The sequence below is a fragment of the Ciconia boyciana genome, chromosome 21 (assembly GCF_034638445.1).
Source record: "Ciconia boyciana chromosome 21, ASM3463844v1, whole genome shotgun sequence".
NCBI classification, from domain to species: domain Eukaryota; kingdom Metazoa; phylum Chordata; class Aves; order Ciconiiformes; family Ciconiidae; genus Ciconia; species Ciconia boyciana.
In genome coordinates, this window is record NC_132954.1 from 5,335,141 (window position 1) to 5,355,084 (window position 19,944).

A 19,944-nucleotide genomic window follows, 5' to 3' on the forward strand; every position below is an offset into this window, starting at 1 on the left:
TTAGTTTCCCAGTCTTTGGTAGGAAGGGTTGTAACTCGGGGTCTTCTAGCTCAGGGGTCGCTGATGTTGCACGCACGTGATGGAGAAAACCCCTACGCCTCCGCGTGACCCTTCATCTCGCATCCGCACCCGGGGAATTGCTTCCCTGGGGAATTCTGCTGTTTGCTGAACTGAATCAACATAGCTGTTATGTTTAGTAACATTTCAACTGTTGCTCATTTGATTCCAGTCATTAAAATTTAATATTAGCGTAAGCTTTGAGAAACCTGAGCTGACAGCAGCGAGAGCAGAGGGGGAAGAAATGCCCCGGCCTGAAAGCTCCTATGAGGAGCTCTTGCTGGTGGCTGTCGCTTGTCCCTCGCCCTGAAGAGCCCGACTTGGCCGTGTGATGTGGCGTGGAAAGATTCTTCCAACTTTTAGTAGCCTTTTATACAAAAAGAGGGGCTCCTCAGGGAGGCAGCAATGGAAGGACAGTCACTTGGGTTAAACTCATGCTGAAGACCAGGAGTTAAAGATGAGCTCCCTTTGCTCCGACAGCTTAACATAAGCTCAAAACATGTTATTTTTTCCGTAGCAAAGCTGTATCTGAAGCGATCCATCAGGATGTCCATATAAGCACAGACTCCAAACCACAGAAATGCTGCACTTTAGCTGCACTTGATCTCACCATAAAGCTAGGGGATAGACTAGATGACCCCTTAACGTCTCTTCCAGATGGGTTTCTTACAATCCTCTAACAACGTGGTGCTCCGAACCAGTCCCTTCCTAGTTCTCCCCCACCCTCTGAAGGCCAGGGTCCACCTTACGTCTCCATCCTGGCTTCTGATGGCCACGGGAGCCGGCGTGGGCTCAACCCCTCGGTGTAGCCGTCCCCACTGTTGCACCCGCTCACTGAACCGAAATACCTCCTGCAAACAAAGCTTCCCCCCGAGCAAGGTCTGACAGCTACTTCCCAGCCTCCCAGCTCCGAGAAACCCGGCCAGGAGGAGCACTTATGGTGGGAGAGGGCTCATCCCTTCCGTAGCCAGGATTAGTCCCCTCTGTGGCCTGGGAAAGGGGCTGGGGGGGGAGAGAGGAAATGTACGGGTGGCAGTTCTCCAAAAGTTAAAGGTTTGTCGTAGGTTGTGGCCTTTTGGGGCAAGTTTGAGGGGTGTTTGCAGGCAGGAAAAGAGAAATATATGGGAAGCTTCAAGTAAAAGCTGCTTCGAAAGTCATCTGCTTGCGGCCTCTGTCAAAGCCTCCGATATATCTTCTTTATTAAAATCTGGACACAATGAGTCCAGAAGTGCCCACCTTTGTCGGGGCCGCATTGGCAACGTGCCTGGAGCCCTGGGGCCACGCCTGATTTGCATCTCATTTACACAGATGTTCATTAAAATTAATGCCTTTAGACATAATATATGCCTGCATTTGGGCCTTCTGGACAGACGGACCGTGACCACTCCTGGAGAGCCCCAGCCACCCCATCCTCCTCCCCACGCTCAGCTGCATCGTCCCCACGCCGCCCCGGGGAGCGCTGCCCAGCTGAGGAGCTGCCTCCGGTCCCCACGGACACACGGTGCGTGCATCTTGTTTGCAGTCCAAGAAGGGAGACAGTTGTGATACTGTCTTATGCGCAGAGAAATAAAAGCCTGGTGCAAAACCAAAAAAAAGCCCCCCGTGCTCCCTGCTTCAACCAGAGCTCAAGCCAGACTTCTCCACCGCTCTCCCTCCTGCACGTACGGAGTACAGACGGTCCCTGCCCGTATGCTGCGATGCCCTTCCACGTGCAGATCAATATCTGGGATTGCATTTCCCTTTAGAGAACCGTAAGATGAGCTTTGCAAAGATCTGCTCTGCAGCATTTACAATTTGTGCGAAAACGCTTGCTCTCTGGATGAACCGTGCACGGGAGGAATGCCGCTGTGCAACCGCGATTGCTCCATCCACCCTTCTTGCTTCTCCCCCATTTTATTCTCAGCCATTACACGGCAAAACCCTACCATCACTGCTGCAACTTTCATTTTTCCACGAACAAAGACCCCAACTGCACCGTGTGGCCTTGATAGCCAACAAATGACTCCTGGTAAGGACACATCACTCCCCAAAGCATCCTTGGCTCGTGCAGCCCAGGACACTGTTGTCTTGAAGCGTCATCCTCAAGATCACTGAGATAGAGACCATTTGCAAGTGCTATGATGGGTTAAGCTGCGCCTGCCAGCCCCGCTCGCCAGCCCAGCCAACCAAGCAATCTGCACCGACGCTGGGTTTCATCATCGTTTCTAATGAGAGCTGCTCAACCGGGAATAATCCCTTGCTCTGCAGGAAAGTTTTACTGGCTTTAAGGACTAGAAACTCCTTTTCGGATATATTTGTTCCAAGTGACTGTGTGGTGTTTAATGATGAAGTTAAATCCTTCCCATCAATATAAGCTCAATGCAAAAGACTGCCCAACACAAGAGTTAACAGCAACACGATCAGATGAGTTTGAGTTTGCTCTGTAAGTAACATTTCCCAGCTCTTTTTTTGGATAGGCAATCCCCAAACCAGAAATACCTTGTCCTGGTGAAGGTTTCACAGAGCTATTAAGTGGTGGAACGGGATCAATTAGCCATGAGATGAAAAGTAAATGGCTGTAAAAACACCTCCTTCTCCCAGCCCCCATTAACACCAGGAAACGAGCAGCCAGATGTAAATCAGCCCAATCAGCAGCTACCGAGCACATCAGTAATAGAAGTTTCACAGCAAGAGAATTTCTAAGCAGTATTAATATAATTAATGTAGTGTAACAGCATGACCCAACACTATAATACTGTATAAAAAAATATCAAACACACTCCAACTCTTCCCTCTCTCAGCATTTCATGCAAGCCTTGATGGTCTCTAGCAGCTCTTTGCTGGAAACATGAACAGCCCACGGCAAAACTTTGCTTTGGTGTTATTCCCTGTGCGTCCCCCTTGTCCCACAGTTTACCTGTGGCTTTATTTGTACCCAACGACCCCAAAAATGGACTTATATATGTCCCAGATGAAGTGAACAGCAAGCAGGAATGAAAGACCAGGTAGAAAGACCTACAGGATGATCTGATCTGGACTAGACGCTCAGATGAAGCCAACTTACAGTTCAGATGGGCTCAAAAACATCCCTCCCTCCCCCAAAACCTAAATGCCAACCACCTCTACAAACCCATGAGGTACTGGCACGCCAACATTACACATCACAAGGAGAACAGGGAAAAGCTTTTTCCTCCCAAGCACAAAATCTTTCTGCGCCTTTTCACCGCAGACTATCAAGTCCAACAGTTGATCTTATATTCTCCAGAGCAAGGATATTTTACTACACCAAAAATGCTGACGTTATAGCAACGAACAACCAAGCCGCGATAGCTTGAAGCCTAGAGGTCCTACACGAAAGACCACAACACTAGACAGACCTTCAAACACCAAAGACCACTTAAAAAACATGATAGCATAAAGACTTACCTTGAAGTCTGCCAACTGCTGGTTGATGGTTTCCACCTCTGTTCCCACCACCCACTGCAACGCCTCGTTCTCCTCCGCCGCGGTTGTCATGTGGGTCAGCTCCTTCAGCCTGTTGTAAAAGTCCTCGACACGAGACAGTGTCATTTCTACCTGCTCCTGACGGTTCTTGCCTCTCTCGGTCAGTTTGCTGCACTGTTTATTCAGTGTCTCCAATTCACGTTTCAGTCCTAATAAATCGGGGCTCCCTTCATCCTCCAGCATCTTCTTACATTCACTTTCAGAAGCTTCAATGTCAGACTTCAGCCTGTGGAGTTTGCCCAGGAACGTGCGAATGTCCTCTGCTTGGGACTGAAGGCTGTCAGAGTCTCTTCCGATGGGGCCCATGCTGTCTAACTCATCATCGAGATCTGCCAGTTGAGAGAACATCTCCCTCACCCGATTATTGAATTGGCCGATCCCTTCAAGCTTGTTTTCCATGAGCGTACAGCAGTCATTTACTTTCTGCTTCACAGCTTTGAAGTCCTCCTGAGCCACCTCAGCTTGGCTTAAGAGCTGGGAACAGTCAGACCCATCTGGGGCATCTTCTACTAGACCTTGAGTGAAGTTTTTCAGATAATCCACTTGTGGCTCCAGGGCCTGCAGCACCTCCTGCTGTGCCCTGAGCTTCTCCAAATTCTTGTTGCTGCAGGCTTGCGGCCCTAGTGCATCGTAGATCTCCAGCTGGTGCTTCGCCCCTTCCAGCTTCTTCTCAATATTCTTGAAGCTCTCTTGAAACTCCTTGAGCCTCTGCGACATTTCTTCGATGGAGCCCGTCTTGGCTTGCAGCTCTTCTGTGATGGCATCCATCTTCTGATTGATCCCAGCCTTCTCATCCCGAATGTCATCCTCATCGGTTTGAGAAGCATCAATCAGGATGTCGGCAGCGCTGTTCAGCATCTCCAGCAAGGAGCGACGCTTCTCCACGTCACTCAGCATAGCCTTTGATCTCAGAAGAGTCGCCTCCAGCTGCACCGGATCCAGAGTTACTTCCAGCTCTGACATCTTTGCCTTGCAGTCCTCCACCCAAGGCAGGAGGTCCTCCGTGTGCCGTTGGTACTTCTGAGCTTTCTGCAAACAGTCCTTGAGCTTAGAGTGTCTATCAGCAGCCTGTTTGCTGAGCTCTTCCCAGTGTGTTTTAAGGCTGACCAACTGGTTTTGCAGAGTGGTCTTCTCCTCTCCGGGCTGGACGGAAAGCAGCAAAGATTCTCCCTCGGCTACAATCATCTCGTAGGAGCCACTGTGTTGGTTGAGGCTCTTCTGGAACTCTTCTTGTTCCTGAATTTGGCTCTGTAGCCTCTCCAGTTTAGCAGAAATAGGTTGGCTCTGAGCTTGCTGGCACAGTTTGTCATCTAGCCAGGTCCTGAGTTCATCAAACATATGCTGGAACTGCTGGGAACTTGCAAGCGCAGTCTGCAGTCGGTTCATCCGGTCGGCTGAAATGGAAATAGATTAGAACACGACAATTAAGCTGAAATCAAATAAGCAAAGTGCAATTATTTTAAATCATCTCAGATGCACCAACTGTGTGTTGATTAACAGGAAGGAGCTTTCCATTGCATCACTAGCCTTTTTGCTCACTGATTCATGAATTTCTTAAGTAGTAACAGGCAATGGTAACGCAGTAGTCTCAGTTCTCCTGACTAGTCTCTAAAGGCAACCTCTTAGAAACTAGAAGAGGCATCCCAACATTACAGGGTGGCCACTGGGTCTTCTCCATGCCCCATTCCGAATTGAGGAACCAGGTTTTTTTTCCCCAAGCACAGCACACGCCATGCCGCTGCAAGCCGGGCAGGCTTGTTGAAGAGCCGCATCAGTGGGACTAAACATCTCTGCTCGCTCTCCAGGCTCAGGGATGTCTGAAGTGTGAACTCTCCTGTGCTTAGTCCCACATAAAATACCCATGGAGCACCCTAAACAATGATAAATGGTGCTTCCCCTATTATTCCTAGAAACCCAGTGATGGGAGAGCCCTTTTGCCAAAAGCAGGGGTGGAGTTCGACATCCCAACATCTCTTAAGCAACTTCTCCGTGCTGTCTCACCTGCCAGGTCTTCCAGCCCTTTGAGAGGAAGTGCCACCGTCTCCAGACGTTTCCTTAACTCATCTTTGAGATATTGCTCCCCAATCAGGACAGAGAGGTCATCACAGAGGGTCTGAGCCTCTGCGATCTCCTCTTCCAGCTGCTCCAGGTCCGAGCGGATCTCACTGGTTTCCTCCAGCTGCTGTTTCACGGCGTCGGGCTGCGTGCTGACGGCAGACTGGCTGCTCAGGCGCTGCCCAACTGCCTTCACCTTCTCGGAGAGGCCCTGGAGGAGCTCCTGGTACTGGGTGCTCTTCACTATGGCTTGGTCAATTTGGCTGGAGCGGGAGTTGAGGCGTTCCGTTAGCTCGGACCATTTCTGATTAACCCCTTGGAGCTCTTCCCGCACCTGGTTAGTGGATGGAGAAACATCTCCAGGGCCAGTCAAGATGCTCTGAGCTGCCTGGTTGAGCTGCTCATGCTGTTGTCTGCGAGCTTCAAATTCCTTCAGCATAAACTGGAACAGAAATAACATAAAAATGTTTGCATAAAACTGACAGCTCCAAGTACACACAGTCAAAACAAACCAGACCTCCAGGGGCTTCATCCAGCCCACAGAATCAGTAGGAATAAGCCCTGGGGTGGGACGGCAACCGGGGTGGGAAGACCAGGTTTTACCGTGACCTTGCAACTTAAAAAGCTGGGAGGGGTCTGCGACTCCAGTACTTTGCTCTCTCTCTTATTTGTCCTACTGCTGTGTAATGTGACATAAACCAGTTAGATGAGAAGGAAATCTCATTAGCTTAACTGGGGCATTTTCTTTTATGATGTGGCTGGTCACGGACATGTTCGGATTTGGAAGCAGGAGGATTGGAAAGGGCAGGCTGCCCGGCGGAGGGGTAGCATTAGCAAGTCCTGCAGAGCATCATCACAGGTCTTGTTTAAAGCAATTTCACTCTCCAAGAGGGGCCAAGTGATTCACTGATGAGTCAATCCAGCGCGGGGAAGGGAGCTCGAGCGCTGCACCCGTTTCAAGTCATTCACGGTATTTTGCGCTCAGCGGGGTTTGGAGGACTTGGGAGAGGAGCCACGAGGTCTCCCAACACTCGCTGCATGGCAGAGCGCTTGCGAGACAAATAACTCCGAGTGCAATCTTCCACCTCACATACTGGATGAGACACCCTCCCCTCCTTGTCCTGAACCCACCGTGGAGACGCAAACCGGCTCCCGGCTCACCTGGACCTGCTGCTTCTGCGCGTTCAGCATGTTCGGGTCGATGGAGAGGGGTCCCAGCACGCTCATCATCAGCTCCTTCTCCATGAGCCAGGGGCGCAGCTGGGCTTCGGCAGCCTGGAAGCTGGCCAGCTGGTTCGCCGACTCCTCCAGCTTCTGCTGCCGCTCAGCCGTTGCCTGGCTGGCTCTTTCCCACCTGCAATCTGAAGCACCGGCTGCGTTGGCGCGGTGGTCGCGCTCCCAGCCAGCCCACCCCTCCGTCGAGAAGGTTTTTTCTACCTTCCCCGTGGTTTCCCCAATGGGAAACCTCCTCAGCTTTTCAATAAAACTAGCGTGGGCTCTATTCACTCTCCATCTAATAAGCTGTTACCCACTTCTAATGGCTACGTGGGTCTTGAAGCTCATAGAAAAAAAAAAAAACCTTGCAAGCAGGATTTCTGCGCTCTAGTCACTACTGCCACGAGGTGGTCTGACCTTGGGTGAGCCATCTCACATCCCTGGCTCGATAAATGAGGATACTCTCATGTGTATCAGTCCTCACACAGCACATTCAGATCTCCTGGACGGAGAACTCCGTAACCGCGTTCCTGCTATTTCAAAGAAGAGAATCTCTGGGCTTCTTTTTAAATACACAGTCTTGTTTAGTCAACATTTGATTACCTAGGATAGCCTTACTAATGACTAGAATTTTATATCAAGCAGTGAAGCTTTTAATCAAAATAATCAACCCATGTCACTAATGCTTTTTTTTTTTTAAAGTAATTTAAGGAGGCAAGTCTTTAAAATATACATCCATCAAAGAGATTTCATTAATCACGACAGTGTTCATCTCAGGAACACCTTGTACACCAGGCAGCTTAGAGAGAACTTTGCTATTTACTGAATTTTAATTAGAAGTGACTCTGCTCTGCTGTGCCTTTGGAATCGCCCTGCAATCCTGAACCACTTCTAATGTGATGTTTCAAGACAGAAGCCTCACTAAGTGCTTCAGGCACTTACTCAGGTCCTCCTGCATCTTCTTCCAGTTTGCTGCTTCTGGAGAATCGGGATATTTCTCCAGCAAGCCAGAAAGTGCTTCCTTTACCTTCTGGATCTTCCCAGAATTCTGTTCCAATTCAGCCAGAAATGCCTGGAAAATAATCATTTGAACTTCTTCAGATACAGGGCAAAAGAATGAAATCACCAAGTAGGAACGAAGCAGCAGCTACAAGCTGGAGTTGGACAATTTCTCTTTGCTCTTTAATGAAATCACTGCATTTTATTAGCCATATCATGAGCTAACTTGGCTCCAAGAGCAGGGAAAGGCTGGGGATTGCTTTCCAGGAGAAGCTGGAGTGACCCAGCAACAAGGGCTACAGATAAGTTCCTTTCCCCTGAGCCAAATGCCTGGAAGCAACCGCTCTAAAAAGCAAAGAGGGTCGAGCACAGTGCAGGGGCTCCTGCTCCACGGACCCGCCTGTGACGCCTCCTGGGGAAAGCCCTTCTTTAACCCAGGGCAGATCCTCGTTGCTAATCCTTCTAGCCCTGCTGGAATCTCTGAGACCCTTCGGAAGGAGGTGCTCAGATCCCCGTTTTTTTCCTCGGGAAGAGAAGTTACCTTGTTGTGCTCAGCCTGGGCTCTCATTGTCTCCGTCTTGGTGGGCGAGGAGGAGGCATCCAGCTCCGACAGCGTTCGTTCCTTTGACTCCAGCCACTTCAGCATCGAGCTTGCCTCCTCCTGCACTTCTTGCATCTTCTCCAGCATAGCGGAGAGCTGCTGCTGGCGTTCCCGCAGCGCCGCGCCAAGGCCCTGGTACTGCTGGGTCACGTCTGACACATCGCACTGGATCTCGGTCAGATCTGTTTCCAAAAAGCAGCCTGAGATGAAGACCGCTGCCTGCATTGGCCATCTTAACCTGGACCACCAGGTACTAATCTAGCCCCGGGCAGCCGCAGCCGGCCAAGCAGGAGGAGCAAGAGGCCACGCTGCCGTCCGTCTGTCTGCAGAGCAATGTCAGATTATCCTCACCTCTCATGCCAGAGGGGCCCTTCCAGTTGCACCACGTATGCATGTTGACAGTTCGCAAACAAAGCAAATGCCTTCGTGTTTGTGAGACTGATGCAAGCTGAGCCCCCCTTTCGCAATGTCACCGCTAATACAGTGTTAAATAATTTGACGCCAAAATATAAAGCCATTTTTATGCACCTATTGTCTCGTTGAACTGGTGAACTAACAGCAGATAACGGGCAATAATTAAAATTGCTCTTCAAACTGAAAGGTTGGATGGGTTATAATCCCTTAGAACCAATAAATTTAATTGCAGGCCTTAAAACGATCTCCCATTTATCAGTTTTTAACACCACCCGATGGGGTGTCAGGGTGTTGTCACTCCCCAAAGCTGCCCCTTTCCGTCCTTCAGCCTGACCTACACCCTCCATCACCGCCTGCCCGTCCCGTGGCTCCGGCTACCGCACAGCACGGCTGAGAATTCACAAGCCTATTTGCAGGCTCATTTCCCTTGCGCCAGGATGCTGACGGTGTCACATTGTGGTTTATATTCTCACGGATGGAAATGCACAGACAAAAACGGACAGGGAGACAGCGAGGCGGCCTCGGCACGCGCGTGCCGGCACAGCGGTGACAGCAAGCTCACCTTTGCACGTGTGGTATCCGTTCACGCTGCCTACTGACCCTCCCGGTGCGGTCAGCGCGGCACCTGAGCAGAGGGGACGGAGACAGACAGAGGGACAAGACAGACGCGTTAGGAATGCAGACAGCAAGCGATGAACGGCCCTCCACGACACGGACCACACTGGCCACCAAGCACAGACGCGGCGTCTCCACGGGCCCACCTGCCTGGCGCTGATGAACCCACGGGCTCGGCGCCGAGCGATGGACATTAGTTCGATTTGGAGCCCGTTTATTTCTCCTCCTCCTGACACACCCGCACCCCTCGCTTTCCTGGAGCTGCTCCTGCCTTGCTGCACCAGAAGCAGAAGAGCTGAAGCTGTCTGGAGCTGGGCACCTCTCCCAGCATCACCCACAGTGGACGTGGCACCTGCATGGACCATAATACCGGGGGCCACTGGCCACCTCTCCACCCTTGGAAAGTTGCTACCCTGAGCACGATTTTGTGAATTATAATATCAAGTGAGGCTTCTGAATGCCTTCCCTGAAGAGATTAACTCCCCTGAAAAGATTAACTCCCCCATATTCTCCTTTTCTTATGGGATGAAGCTATTTAAACCTGCCTTGGTGCAGAGACGCTCTCCTTGCCAAGAGGCTCCACGCAGGATGCGTCAGCGTCCCCTCCTTGGACACCAGGTATCACAGCTACGTTCACGACCAAAGGGGGATTCATCAGAAACATTACTGGGCAAGTCTCTCTCTTTCTAACCATGCATTTTAAAGCTTTCACGGATGTCAGGGGCTGCAGCTTCGGTCACCCTGCATATGGGTGACCATGTGGGTCACCCACAACGAGCCTCTCCCCACTTCTCTTGGAGGTTTCCCACTGAACTGCTCATCAAGCTAACCCTAACAAACATATCTAGAGTGTGAATTCCCATAAACGCTCATCGATGATGAGAGTCCAGAGACTTGTTCTGACGAGCTGGAAGACATCTTCTCGTTGGTTTCCAAACGAACCAGACATAATCTCATTGCTTCACAGGCTTGAAGCCAAAAAGGAGACTGGTAAATCACATCTGACTATCGCAGTCTGAAATTTCATCCAGATACGAAATGCAAATACTGGAGTTTGATTACAACGCTCCGGTCCCCGGGAGGCTGAAGCACATCACCAAGAGAAAGCAGGAGCCGCCTCTACGAGCTCCCTGCGGGGCCGAGAGCCCGGACCTCCGCGCTGCGGCAGCCTGAAGCTCCCGTGCTCCGTCCCAGCAGCGGTACGCGTCCCCACGCTGGGCTCAGGCCAAACGCAGGGTAATTCAGTGCTCGTTAAACTACAGCAAATTAAGCCAAGTTGGTGGGCTCCGAGTGCTCGGCGGATGCATTAACGCAACAAGCGGCAGCAACTTGACCACTGGGCTGAGCCCCGTGATACTTAGACCACCACGGGCTCTCTGAAGTTTGTTAAAAAGGGGAAATAACCCCATTTTTTGCTTGAGGCAGGCTTGGAGAAGATGCAGCTAGAGCAAACAGAGCTCCGAGGAAGGAGGCATCCTCGGGAGAGCTGGGCTGCGACTCACCTGCCTTGGATGGGGTGTCGGGGGCCGTAATCTCCACGATCAGGTTCTCCAGGAGGGTCCCTCTGCGGCCGATCTCCTCCACCTGGGCCCCCTTCCCCTTCCACTCCTCCAGGAGATCCTGGTCAAAAGCAAAGGCCGGGATCAGGGGCTGAGCTTGCCTCGTCACAGCCCTCCCTTCCTCGCCCGTCACTTCTGTGGTGACTCGGTGGCACCGGGACACGGCACCCAGGGAACTGGCAAAGGTCACACCAGCACCGGGCAAGCAGACTGCGCTGGGAAAGTGGGTGTTTTTACGTTTATTTTTGTCGGGGGGAATCAAAGAGTGAAAAGCTCTTCCCTAACTAGCGGGTCTGTCGCAGGAAACCTTATTCCCCTTCCTACTGTTTCGGGGACCTCCCTCCTCTTCTCAACACAACCCAGCCTGATGCGAGTCCAGTCCCCGCAGCTTTCGGCAGAGCCCGGCAGCGTGCCAGAGCCCAGCGGCGTGCCGTGGGGTGCGAGGGCCGCGGGTGACTCAGCAGACGCTGCTCTGCCTCTGAGTCAAACCCTTGGCACATCCTGATTTAAAGCATCACGGTGCTGGAGAGGAGCGGGGGCTCAGATGAGGGGAGGCCACCTTCCATGTCTAGCAAGGGGAAACACTCGGCGAAAACGAGCGTGCTCGGGTCTCCCGCTCCCAAATCTCCACCCCGAGCCGGCAGAGCAGGGGAAGGGAAACCAGGCAGTGCCCAGGAGGACCTTCACACTGCTCCCTTCCCTGCAAGCCAGGGACCACTGGATGCGCACACACCAGGGGCTGCAGCCCAGCAGCAAGTACAGGGAAGCCCAGGATTCTTGAGACCATAAAGCACCTCCCAGGACTCTGCTCCCTGGGATTTATTCCATGTTCCAGCGTTTCCACACCAGCTGCCAACTTTCCCAGTCCGGCTCCGGCTCCCGCTGCCCACCTGGATCTGCTGCCTGCACTTGTGCAGCTCCTGGGTGCCCAGGGAGGTCTCGGCGGGCGGCATTTTGCCTTCGCTCTCCCTTAGCCACTTCCTCACGGCCCCGACCAGCTTCCGAAATTCGTCCAGTTGCTCCTGGCAGGACGACGCATCCTTTTCTCTGCGAGTGAAAAGGTTTCGGAGAGTCAGAGCTCGTGCTTTGCCTTGCAATTACCCCCGCTTGAATGTAGCACAGTTGTGTCTCTAGGAGCCCTTCTTTTTATTATTATTATTAGATGTTGCTTAGGAACAGCGCACACAGTGCCAGCCAAAGTGGGGTGCACGCCGCAGCCTGCCCCTCACTGCTGCTGGCCCCCCAAGCCGTGGCCGGTGGCACTTTTAGGGCCGCTCCGGCACCACCGTGGGACCACCACTGCCAACCTGCGCCAGCTCTGCACCAGTCTCTTTGCCCGGGCGGGGGGGGAGAAGATTTCGGGAAGAGAGGGCTCATTCATGCCGTCTCGCTCCAGCCAGCTGCAGCCCGGGGGAGGCCAGGCTCTGCCACCCCTCCTCCCCAGCTCTCATCTATTCAGCCCGTCCCGGAGGAACAAGGCAGCCCCAGGACGGGAGCCACGGGCCCCTCCGGCTCACCCTCGCCGACCGCAGCTGCGAGCAGCCTGTGCAGGGCCGGCCGGAGGCAGTTCTCTGTGCGGTGCTGAATTTCTGGGGATTATTATGAGATTCATCTGCTTTTCCCCCATCACCTTCCCCATATTCACCAGGGAGGCTGGAGATACAGCCTGGGAGGTGGGACCCCCCGGGGACACAGGCAAGCTGCCCCTCCAATCCTGCTCATGCTGCCAGGGCCGATTCGAGCTCAAGCTGGTACCAAAGCCCCCCTTCACCCCCACTTTAGGGGACTCTGGGGACAGTCTGCTCTGCTCTGTCACCTCCCGGAGAGCACGCCTGGGGCAGGCTCCCAATCCCCCGCCAGCATCCCGCTCCCCTCCGGCAAGATGCTCTGGGATGGAGCCGTGGCAGCCCACACGCCGGGAAACGCACGAACGCCAGCTCCTGCAGCACCAGGAATTTTTCACAACGCCCCCGGCCAGGGCTTTTTTTAAAAGCGTCAGCTGGAGCGAGCTGCCTTACGTCTCCTGGCGTGGGAGGAGGGAGGCAGCAAGAGTTCGCTCATGCCCCCCCCATGGAAAGGAGATCTCCACGGGGTCTTGCTCTGACCACGAAGCCACCCCTAAACTCACCGACCCAGGGAGTTGGCCGGGTCCCTGGGACTCACCTCTCTTTTGCCACCTTCTGCAGCTGCAGGAAGTCTTTCTTCAGGCTCTGCAGCTTCTCCTGCTGCTGGGAGGCACCGGGGGCGAAGCCACAGGAGCCCAGCTCCGCGGCCAGGTGCTCTAGGGCGGCCAGGTCCTCCTGGTGCTGCCTCATCTCCGAATTCAGTTCCTGCCAAGAGCAAAGGGCGATGCTGATCGTGCCCTCGCCAGCAGACTCGGGCAGAGGGGATGAACTGGACAGCCCCACGTCCTGGCGAGCCGGAGAGACCCTCTGCGGGCAGCGCCATGAATTGCACCAGCGCCGAACGGGTGGGCACGGCTCAGTCCCACTCGCTCCTCCGGCTCCAGCTCAGCAAATACTTTAAGCAGCTGCAGGAGCAAGTCCCACCTTCCCCAGTGCTGGTGTAAGACCCCACAGGGAATGGGATGGGGGGCCCTAGACCAAGCCAAAACAACCCCCCCACAACACAAGCGTCCGGGTTTACACCAATGTAGAGCATTTCTGAGGCTGCGGTCAAACCACCTCCCGCAGCAGAGCACTCAGAGAATGACTGCCCACCAGGACCCACGGAGGGCACGGCATCTCCGAGGGCTCTGTCACATCCTGCACTGCGCTTACTGCCAACACTCGGGCATTTTGCTGTATTAACCCTGTGGAGTCTTTAAATCGGTAAAACCTTGCTATATTTGGGCTGGCCCCTAAGAGCCTGGCTAGAGATCCCTTCCAAAAACCAGCCTGGCTCCAGGGAAATGCCGTTCCCCTCTCTCACTGCTGGAAACAGCCTCAGCCGCTCCAGCCGCGGTCCCTTCCCCAGGCAAAGAGCCAGCACAGGTCCTGCGGATCTTGCCAGCCTGGGAGTGAACCAGGGGCTGGTTTTGCCCAGGAAGAAATCACTGCAAAACGGCCCTGCCTTAGAAACCTGACGCAGGTGGAGTCTTCTCCCCCTGCATCTCACCTGGATGTGCTGGGAGAAGCGAGCGATGTCTCGGTCTGGCTGGTTCCCAGATGCCAACATCCGTGCTCTGCTCTCCGTGAACTGCTGCAACTTCTCCGAGAGCTGCTCATACTGCTCAACCTTCGGGAGGAGGCCCTTCAGCGCGTCCTCCCTCTCCCGCTGCTGCTGGCACAGCCTGCCAAAATGCTCCGTCACCTCTGCCAGCTTGCCCTGCAGGGCAGAGGCCGTGGGGCTGTCTGCTGCCTCCATGAACCGTGTCACCATCTCCCGGGTGGCTTCCAGACAGCTCTTCTGCCTGGCGATGTCCTGCTTCAGCTTCTGTGGTAAGCACACACAGAAAGGGATGCCATTTTAGGAAGGCTCTTGAGCAAAACTGAACTGGCATGAAGAAGCTGGGCCACCCTTGGGAAAGAATAGTTGGGCAAGAATAGTTTTCTATCCTGGTTTTCCTTTCTGATCTCCCCAACCTGCTCTGCCTTTTCCTGGTGCCTGATACCTAAGGCCTGCTTATCAGCAAAGAGAGACTTTCAACAGGGCTGCGTCCCAGCTTAAAGAAATTAAGTAAACTTTCTGCTCGTAATCTCCTTTTAGGGGTTTTTTTGTGCTTTCAGAATGCTGTAGCTAACCCCCAGCAACTGCCTGCACAGTTCGGGTCCCGCAGACAGGCATGTTTGAGGCCGGGGAGCTCAGGGACCAGCCTTACCGTGCTTGTGGCAAGCGAGTCCTGGATGGAGGCGGAGGAGAGCACGGCCGGCTGCTCGCCCTCCAGGTTCTTCTCGATCTCAGCCACCGACTGGAGGAGGCTCTCCAGGCTCTCCTGGACGCTCTGGGACTGGGCAATGGATTTCTGCAGCAGGTCCGAGCGCTCGGCCATCTGCTGGGAGAGGCTCTGGAAGCGGCTCACGATGGCATCTGCCGAGTTCAGCGCAAAGGAGAATCAGCGGCAAAGAGCTTCTCGCCTGGTGCTCAGAGAGCAGCAAGTACCGCCTTTGGCTCCTGCCAAACTCTCGCTGACGCCGAATCCCCATCCCCAGCGAGACAGGGGACCCAACGCAAACAGCCAAACTGGCTCTCAGCCCTCCCCACGGGCAAACACAAGCCCTGAAGATGCGTTGCTGTGCGCCTCTGCCCCACCTTTCCCCAAAAGTGGGAGATTTCTTCTTTCCTCCCTCCCTGGTTGGTTTTCACGCTCTCCCCAACCATCCCTGCTAACACGGGCGGCTGCTTTCCTCTGTACCTGTTGTTTCCTGAACGTGCCCATGGTCCGGGGCTGGCTCCCCTTGCACCTCCAGCAGGGACCGAGCCGCTTTCTGGAGCTTCTCCACCAGCACCTGATGCTCAGCGAGGTCTCCTTGCAGCTGCTGCTTTGACACAGAATCACAGGAATCACAGAATCGTATAGGTTGGAGAAGACCTTTAAGATCATCGAGTCCAACCGTAAACCTAACACTGCCAAGCCCACCACCACACCATGTCCCTGAGCACCTCACCCAAACGGCTTTTAAATACCTCCAGGGATGGGGACTCCACCACTGCCCTGGGCAGCCTGGTCCAGTGCTGGAAAACCCTTTCAGTGAAGTAAAATTTCCTCATATCCAGTCTAAACCTCCCTTGGTGCAACTTGAGGCCATTTCCTCTTGTCCTATGGCTTGTCACTTGGGAGAAGAGATCGACCCCCTCCTTTCAGGCAGTTGTAGAGAGCGATGAGGTCTCCCCTCAGCCTCCTTTTCTCCAGGCTGAACAACCCCAGTTCCTCAGCCGCTCCCCATCAGCCTTGTGCTCCAGACCCTTCCCCAGCTCCGTTGCCCTTCTCTGGACACGCTCCAGCCCCTCAATGTCTCTCTTGTAGTGGGGGGCCCAAAACTGAACACAGCATTCGAGGTGCGGCCTCACCAGTGCTGAGACAGGGTAAAGTCACTGGTGGGTGACATGCAAGAGACCTGCACCCGCGGGGAGCTCAGTGCTCCATTTAAACCCTGCTGAGGGATCCTGTTCATTAAAATCACAAAATCGTTAAGAAAAATAATAATGTAGGTTGGAAGGTCCAACCTCATGCTGCACGTGGAGCTGGCTCAGGGGGTCTGGGCTGTCCCAGTGCCTGGCCACCTTCACGGGGGAGGAATCACAGAATCGTATAGGTTGGAGAAGACCTTTAAGATCATCGAGTCCAACCGTAAACCTAACACTGCCAAGCCCACCACTACACCATGTCCCTGAGCAAATGGAATGTGTCCCCATGTCCCGCTGGGATGTCCCCATGGCAGCCTGCGACTGTAGCCCCTGGTCCTTGCTCCGAGCACCTCTCAGAAGGGTCTGGCTCCCCCCGATCTGCAGCCCTGGGACCTCCTGAGCCTGAAGGTACATCTTTGCACTCAACCAGCAAAAAAAGCGAGCGGATCCAGTCTCTTCCCTGCTGCTGACTGCACTGCGGCTGCTCAGGACAGCGGCCAAAGTCCCATACGGGCTCCAACGCTCCCCCAGGAGATCACCCAAGGACTCTGTACCTTAGCGTTGGTGAGCTGCTTTTGCAGAACGGCCGGATCCGAAGAAACTGTTTCCGAGAGCAGTTTCCCAACGCCAGCTTCGCTCTCCTGCAGCCACGTCCTGAGAGACTCTGCCACCTCCTGGAACTGCTGGTAGTGATCCAGCAAGGTGTTCAGGTGGGAGCCAAGCTTGGTGCACTGCAAAGGAGACACAAGACATAACGGGAGGGTGCACGCAAGCATAGAGCAACCTGGGCACCACTGGAGAACACACAGAAATCATCAGAAAAGGAAAAAACCAATAAAAAAGCCAATCTCGCCATACGTGTTAAAGGAATTACAGGAGCCAACACGCAGACCAACACCAACACAGAGGGTGTTACTCCTGCCCAAGCCCTGAAGAAGAAAATCCTTCTCCTACAATCTACATATGTGCTAGAAGTCCAGCCAGACACTCAATTTAAACATCCCTCCACCATCCCTGCTCATTTGATATGCACAGGAGGAAAAGGGCACCCAGGGTTTAACTCCCAGCCTTGCAAAGCCCTTCCTGTACCTTGGAGTGTAGCGTGGTGTATCGCTGCGTTGCATCCTCCAGCTTGCTCTTGACCACGCTCCCGGACATCAGCGGCTGGGACCCTGAGTCCCCAGCAGCTCCCTCCGCATCCAGCACCTTCTGCCCCGACATGGTAACAAACCGCAGGTCACCTTTGTGGGAGATCACGTCTTCCGAGAAGCTCCCCTGTCGCAGGAGCAGCTGCCGGAGGGCCATGGGGTCGCTGTCCCCCTTGTACATTCCCTCCAGATCCTGCTCCGCTTGCTTCAGCCAAGCCTCGAATTCCCCGTGATCCCGTAAGAACTTCTGCAGCTCATCCCGCAGGACTTGCACTTGCTTCAGTCGTGTTTCCGACTGCGAGAGGGAAGCCGCGTACTGGTCCTTCAGCTCTGCCAGCCGGCCCTGGAGCCGGTCCCGCTCCTCCCCAGCCAAGCTGTGGCCATGCTTGTCCAGGAAAGCCTGCGCTGACTGCGTGGCCAGGATGACGTCCTGCTGCTGGGACAGCAGCTCCTGGTGCTGGGCCTGAAAGATGCCGGAAAGCAAAGGTGATGCTTGCGACCGAGGGTCTCTGCCCACCAGCACCCGGCGGGCGTAGCAAGGCCACGCGCGTGACTGAGCCTCCGCACCCTCCTACAGCACTAGCAAGGTGGGGGAACACCCCGAGGTGGGGTACAGGCAGGTGCTTTGCCCCCTTGCAGGAGAGCAACCCCTTCTCTGACCACGATGGGCACCTTCTCTCGTTACCCTGATTGCACTGTGCCGTGGCACCCACCCACCAACACAGAGTGCATGTCCTGCAGGAAGCCAGGCAGGGACTTCTGAAGTCTCCTACATGGAAAGTCACCCTGAACGCGTGTTTTGGAGGCCAGACCCATCCAACGCCCCGTCCTGCTCCCAGCTGTGTCGGCAGCCGAAGGCAGGGTCAGTGCGTTGGGCAGAAAGCTTTAAGAGGGACGAGGTGTTGGTCCTGACCTTCAGCCTCTCGTACTGCTCATCCAGGCTCTCGGCAGCGCTGTCTGCTCCCACGACGTGGCCGTCGGGGACATCCCGAGTGCCTGTCCCCGCTTGTGCCCCTGGTGCTTGCTCGATGGAGTGCGATCTGTACTCCAGGAGCCCTCCCTTCTGCTCCAGCGATGCCACCCAGTTCAAAAGGGAATCAATCTTATTGCTGTTCTCCTCCAGCTCTTTGGCAGCTTTCACCTGAAAGCACAAAGGCTCCAGATAAGAATGCCCCATTTTATGCATGATCAGCAAACGGCTGCATGGGGGACAGAGACAAAAAAAAAATCAACGGAAGAAAAAACCCCCGAGGAGTTTTCCAGCCACAGCAAACGCCCGAGACACCCACAGAGCTCCAGAACACTTCATGGCTCTCTGAAAGGGGAATGTGAATAAACTCAGCTTCTCTGCTACATTGCATCTCTCAGAGCCCCCCCCGCCATGGGCTGCGACTCCTCGCACGACTCCTGCTCGCGCGAGCATCGCGTTCACCGCCAGCACGTGGAGGTGCCCGACGCTCCCGCTCCCATTACAGGTCAGCCCAAAGGTGCCTTTTACTCCCCCGTTTCCTGCACAACCAGCTCATCCGTGGCTGCAGCTCTCGAGGCATTTCATGAGAGAAATGCCTGGGGGTCACCTCACCTGGGGGACAGCAAATTGCTTCATGCTGCATCACCCAGATGAATACCAGGACCCCCAATGAATCCGACTGCACCGACTGGACCTCACTGCCCACCTCAAGCAGAGCCTGGGGGCTACAGCTCTTTGCACGTTACCTTTTCAGTCTCCTGCTGCACTGCAGCAGTCACAGCACTCTCCAGCTCCTTCTGGGCCACCTCCGTCCTCTCCTGCAGGGACTGGTATTGCTCCTTGGCACGCTGGAGCTTCTCTTGCAGTGCTGCCAGCTCCCCAGGCTCCATCTTCGCCTTGTTCTCCTCCAAAAACTCCTCTGTGCTTTTCAGGATGCTGGCGAAGGAGGCGGCTCGGGTGTGCATGTTCCTCTGCAGCTCCTAGGCAGAAGACGCCGTGAGGCTCCGTGCGCTCCCAAGGCGGCACCGAGCCTCTCCGCCTTCTGACCCCCGTTTTTAAAGCACTGACCTTAACATCGCTTTGCCTCTGCTGCAAGGCGGACAGGTCCCCTTCGCTGGCTGCTCTCTGCTGCTCAGCCAGCGCGTCCTCTGCCTGGTGCAGCCAGCGGCTCAGCTCGGCCAGGCTCTGCGCCCGGGCTGCCTGCTGCTCCTGCAGCGTCTGCGGGCAGAGGGAAGGGGAGAGGGGACAGTGAGTACCGGTGCTGCACCTCCAGGCACGCACGTCGCTGAAAGGCAAGGCGAGAGGTTACAGCTGGAGCATCTCCTGAAGATGAGGATGCAGCACAGAAAACAGCTTTTGCAGCTCTCCACGTGCTCCCTCTCCCTCTCAGGCTCGCGCGCTGCCGGAACGGGGCTGAGGTGCCATGGCCCTGCCGAGCAGGAGCTGCTCACTGCACGTTCGCCACCGTTCGAGCAGGTTTCTCTCAATCTGCTCTTCGAGAAGCTTGTTCAGCTCCACGTGGAGCTACGCTCCAGGTCACGCACTCCTCTCTCGGGAGAGCTCAACCAGAAGTTTCTGTGCCTTTTCCATTCAACCTTACAAACATTAAAACTGCAGCAGAAACTCATCTAAGGAGAGGTAACAACAACCTGAGGTCAGGTAGCATCACTGTGGAGTCCCAAACAACCTAAGTAGGCTGGTTTTTTTGTTCCTGGGGTTGGAGAGGGAGCCCAGAAGAGCGAAAGCGTTTCTGTAGCTGAT

At 54.5% G+C, this 19,944-nt stretch overlaps 1 protein-coding gene across 13 annotated transcripts in view; it reads right to left on the reverse strand.

Annotated features, from left to right (window-relative positions):
- Positions 1 to 19,944, reverse strand: part of MACF1 (microtubule actin crosslinking factor 1) — a 149,764-nt gene that overhangs the window by 50,578 nt on the left and 79,242 nt on the right. For 11 of the 13 annotated variants that reach the window (XM_072885342.1, XM_072885338.1, XM_072885340.1 and 8 more), the window contains 17 exons: positions 19,252 to 19,401; positions 18,930 to 19,163; positions 18,127 to 18,354; positions 17,155 to 17,676; positions 16,620 to 16,796; positions 15,353 to 15,476; positions 14,819 to 15,027; positions 14,116 to 14,433; positions 13,162 to 13,328; positions 11,889 to 12,045; positions 10,942 to 11,059; positions 9,387 to 9,449; positions 8,351 to 8,592; positions 7,753 to 7,882; positions 6,757 to 6,956; positions 5,542 to 6,037; positions 3,463 to 4,934 (listed from right to left, as the gene is read on the reverse strand). In XM_072885342.1, coding sequence (XP_072741443.1) covers positions 3,463 to 4,934; positions 5,542 to 6,037; positions 6,757 to 6,956; positions 7,753 to 7,882; positions 8,351 to 8,592; positions 9,387 to 9,449; positions 10,942 to 11,059; positions 11,889 to 12,045; positions 13,162 to 13,328; positions 14,116 to 14,433; positions 14,819 to 15,027; positions 15,353 to 15,476; positions 16,620 to 16,796; positions 17,155 to 17,676; positions 18,127 to 18,354; positions 18,930 to 19,163; positions 19,252 to 19,401 — 5,007 coding nt within the window. The remainder of the gene's footprint in view (positions 1 to 3,462; positions 4,935 to 5,541; positions 6,038 to 6,756; positions 6,957 to 7,752; positions 7,883 to 8,350; positions 8,593 to 9,386; positions 9,450 to 10,941; positions 11,060 to 11,888; positions 12,046 to 13,161; positions 13,329 to 14,115; positions 14,434 to 14,818; positions 15,028 to 15,352; positions 15,477 to 16,619; positions 16,797 to 17,154; positions 17,677 to 18,126; positions 18,355 to 18,929; positions 19,164 to 19,251; positions 19,402 to 19,944) is intronic. The other 2 variants (XM_072885339.1, XM_072885332.1) reach the window with 1 other exon arrangement.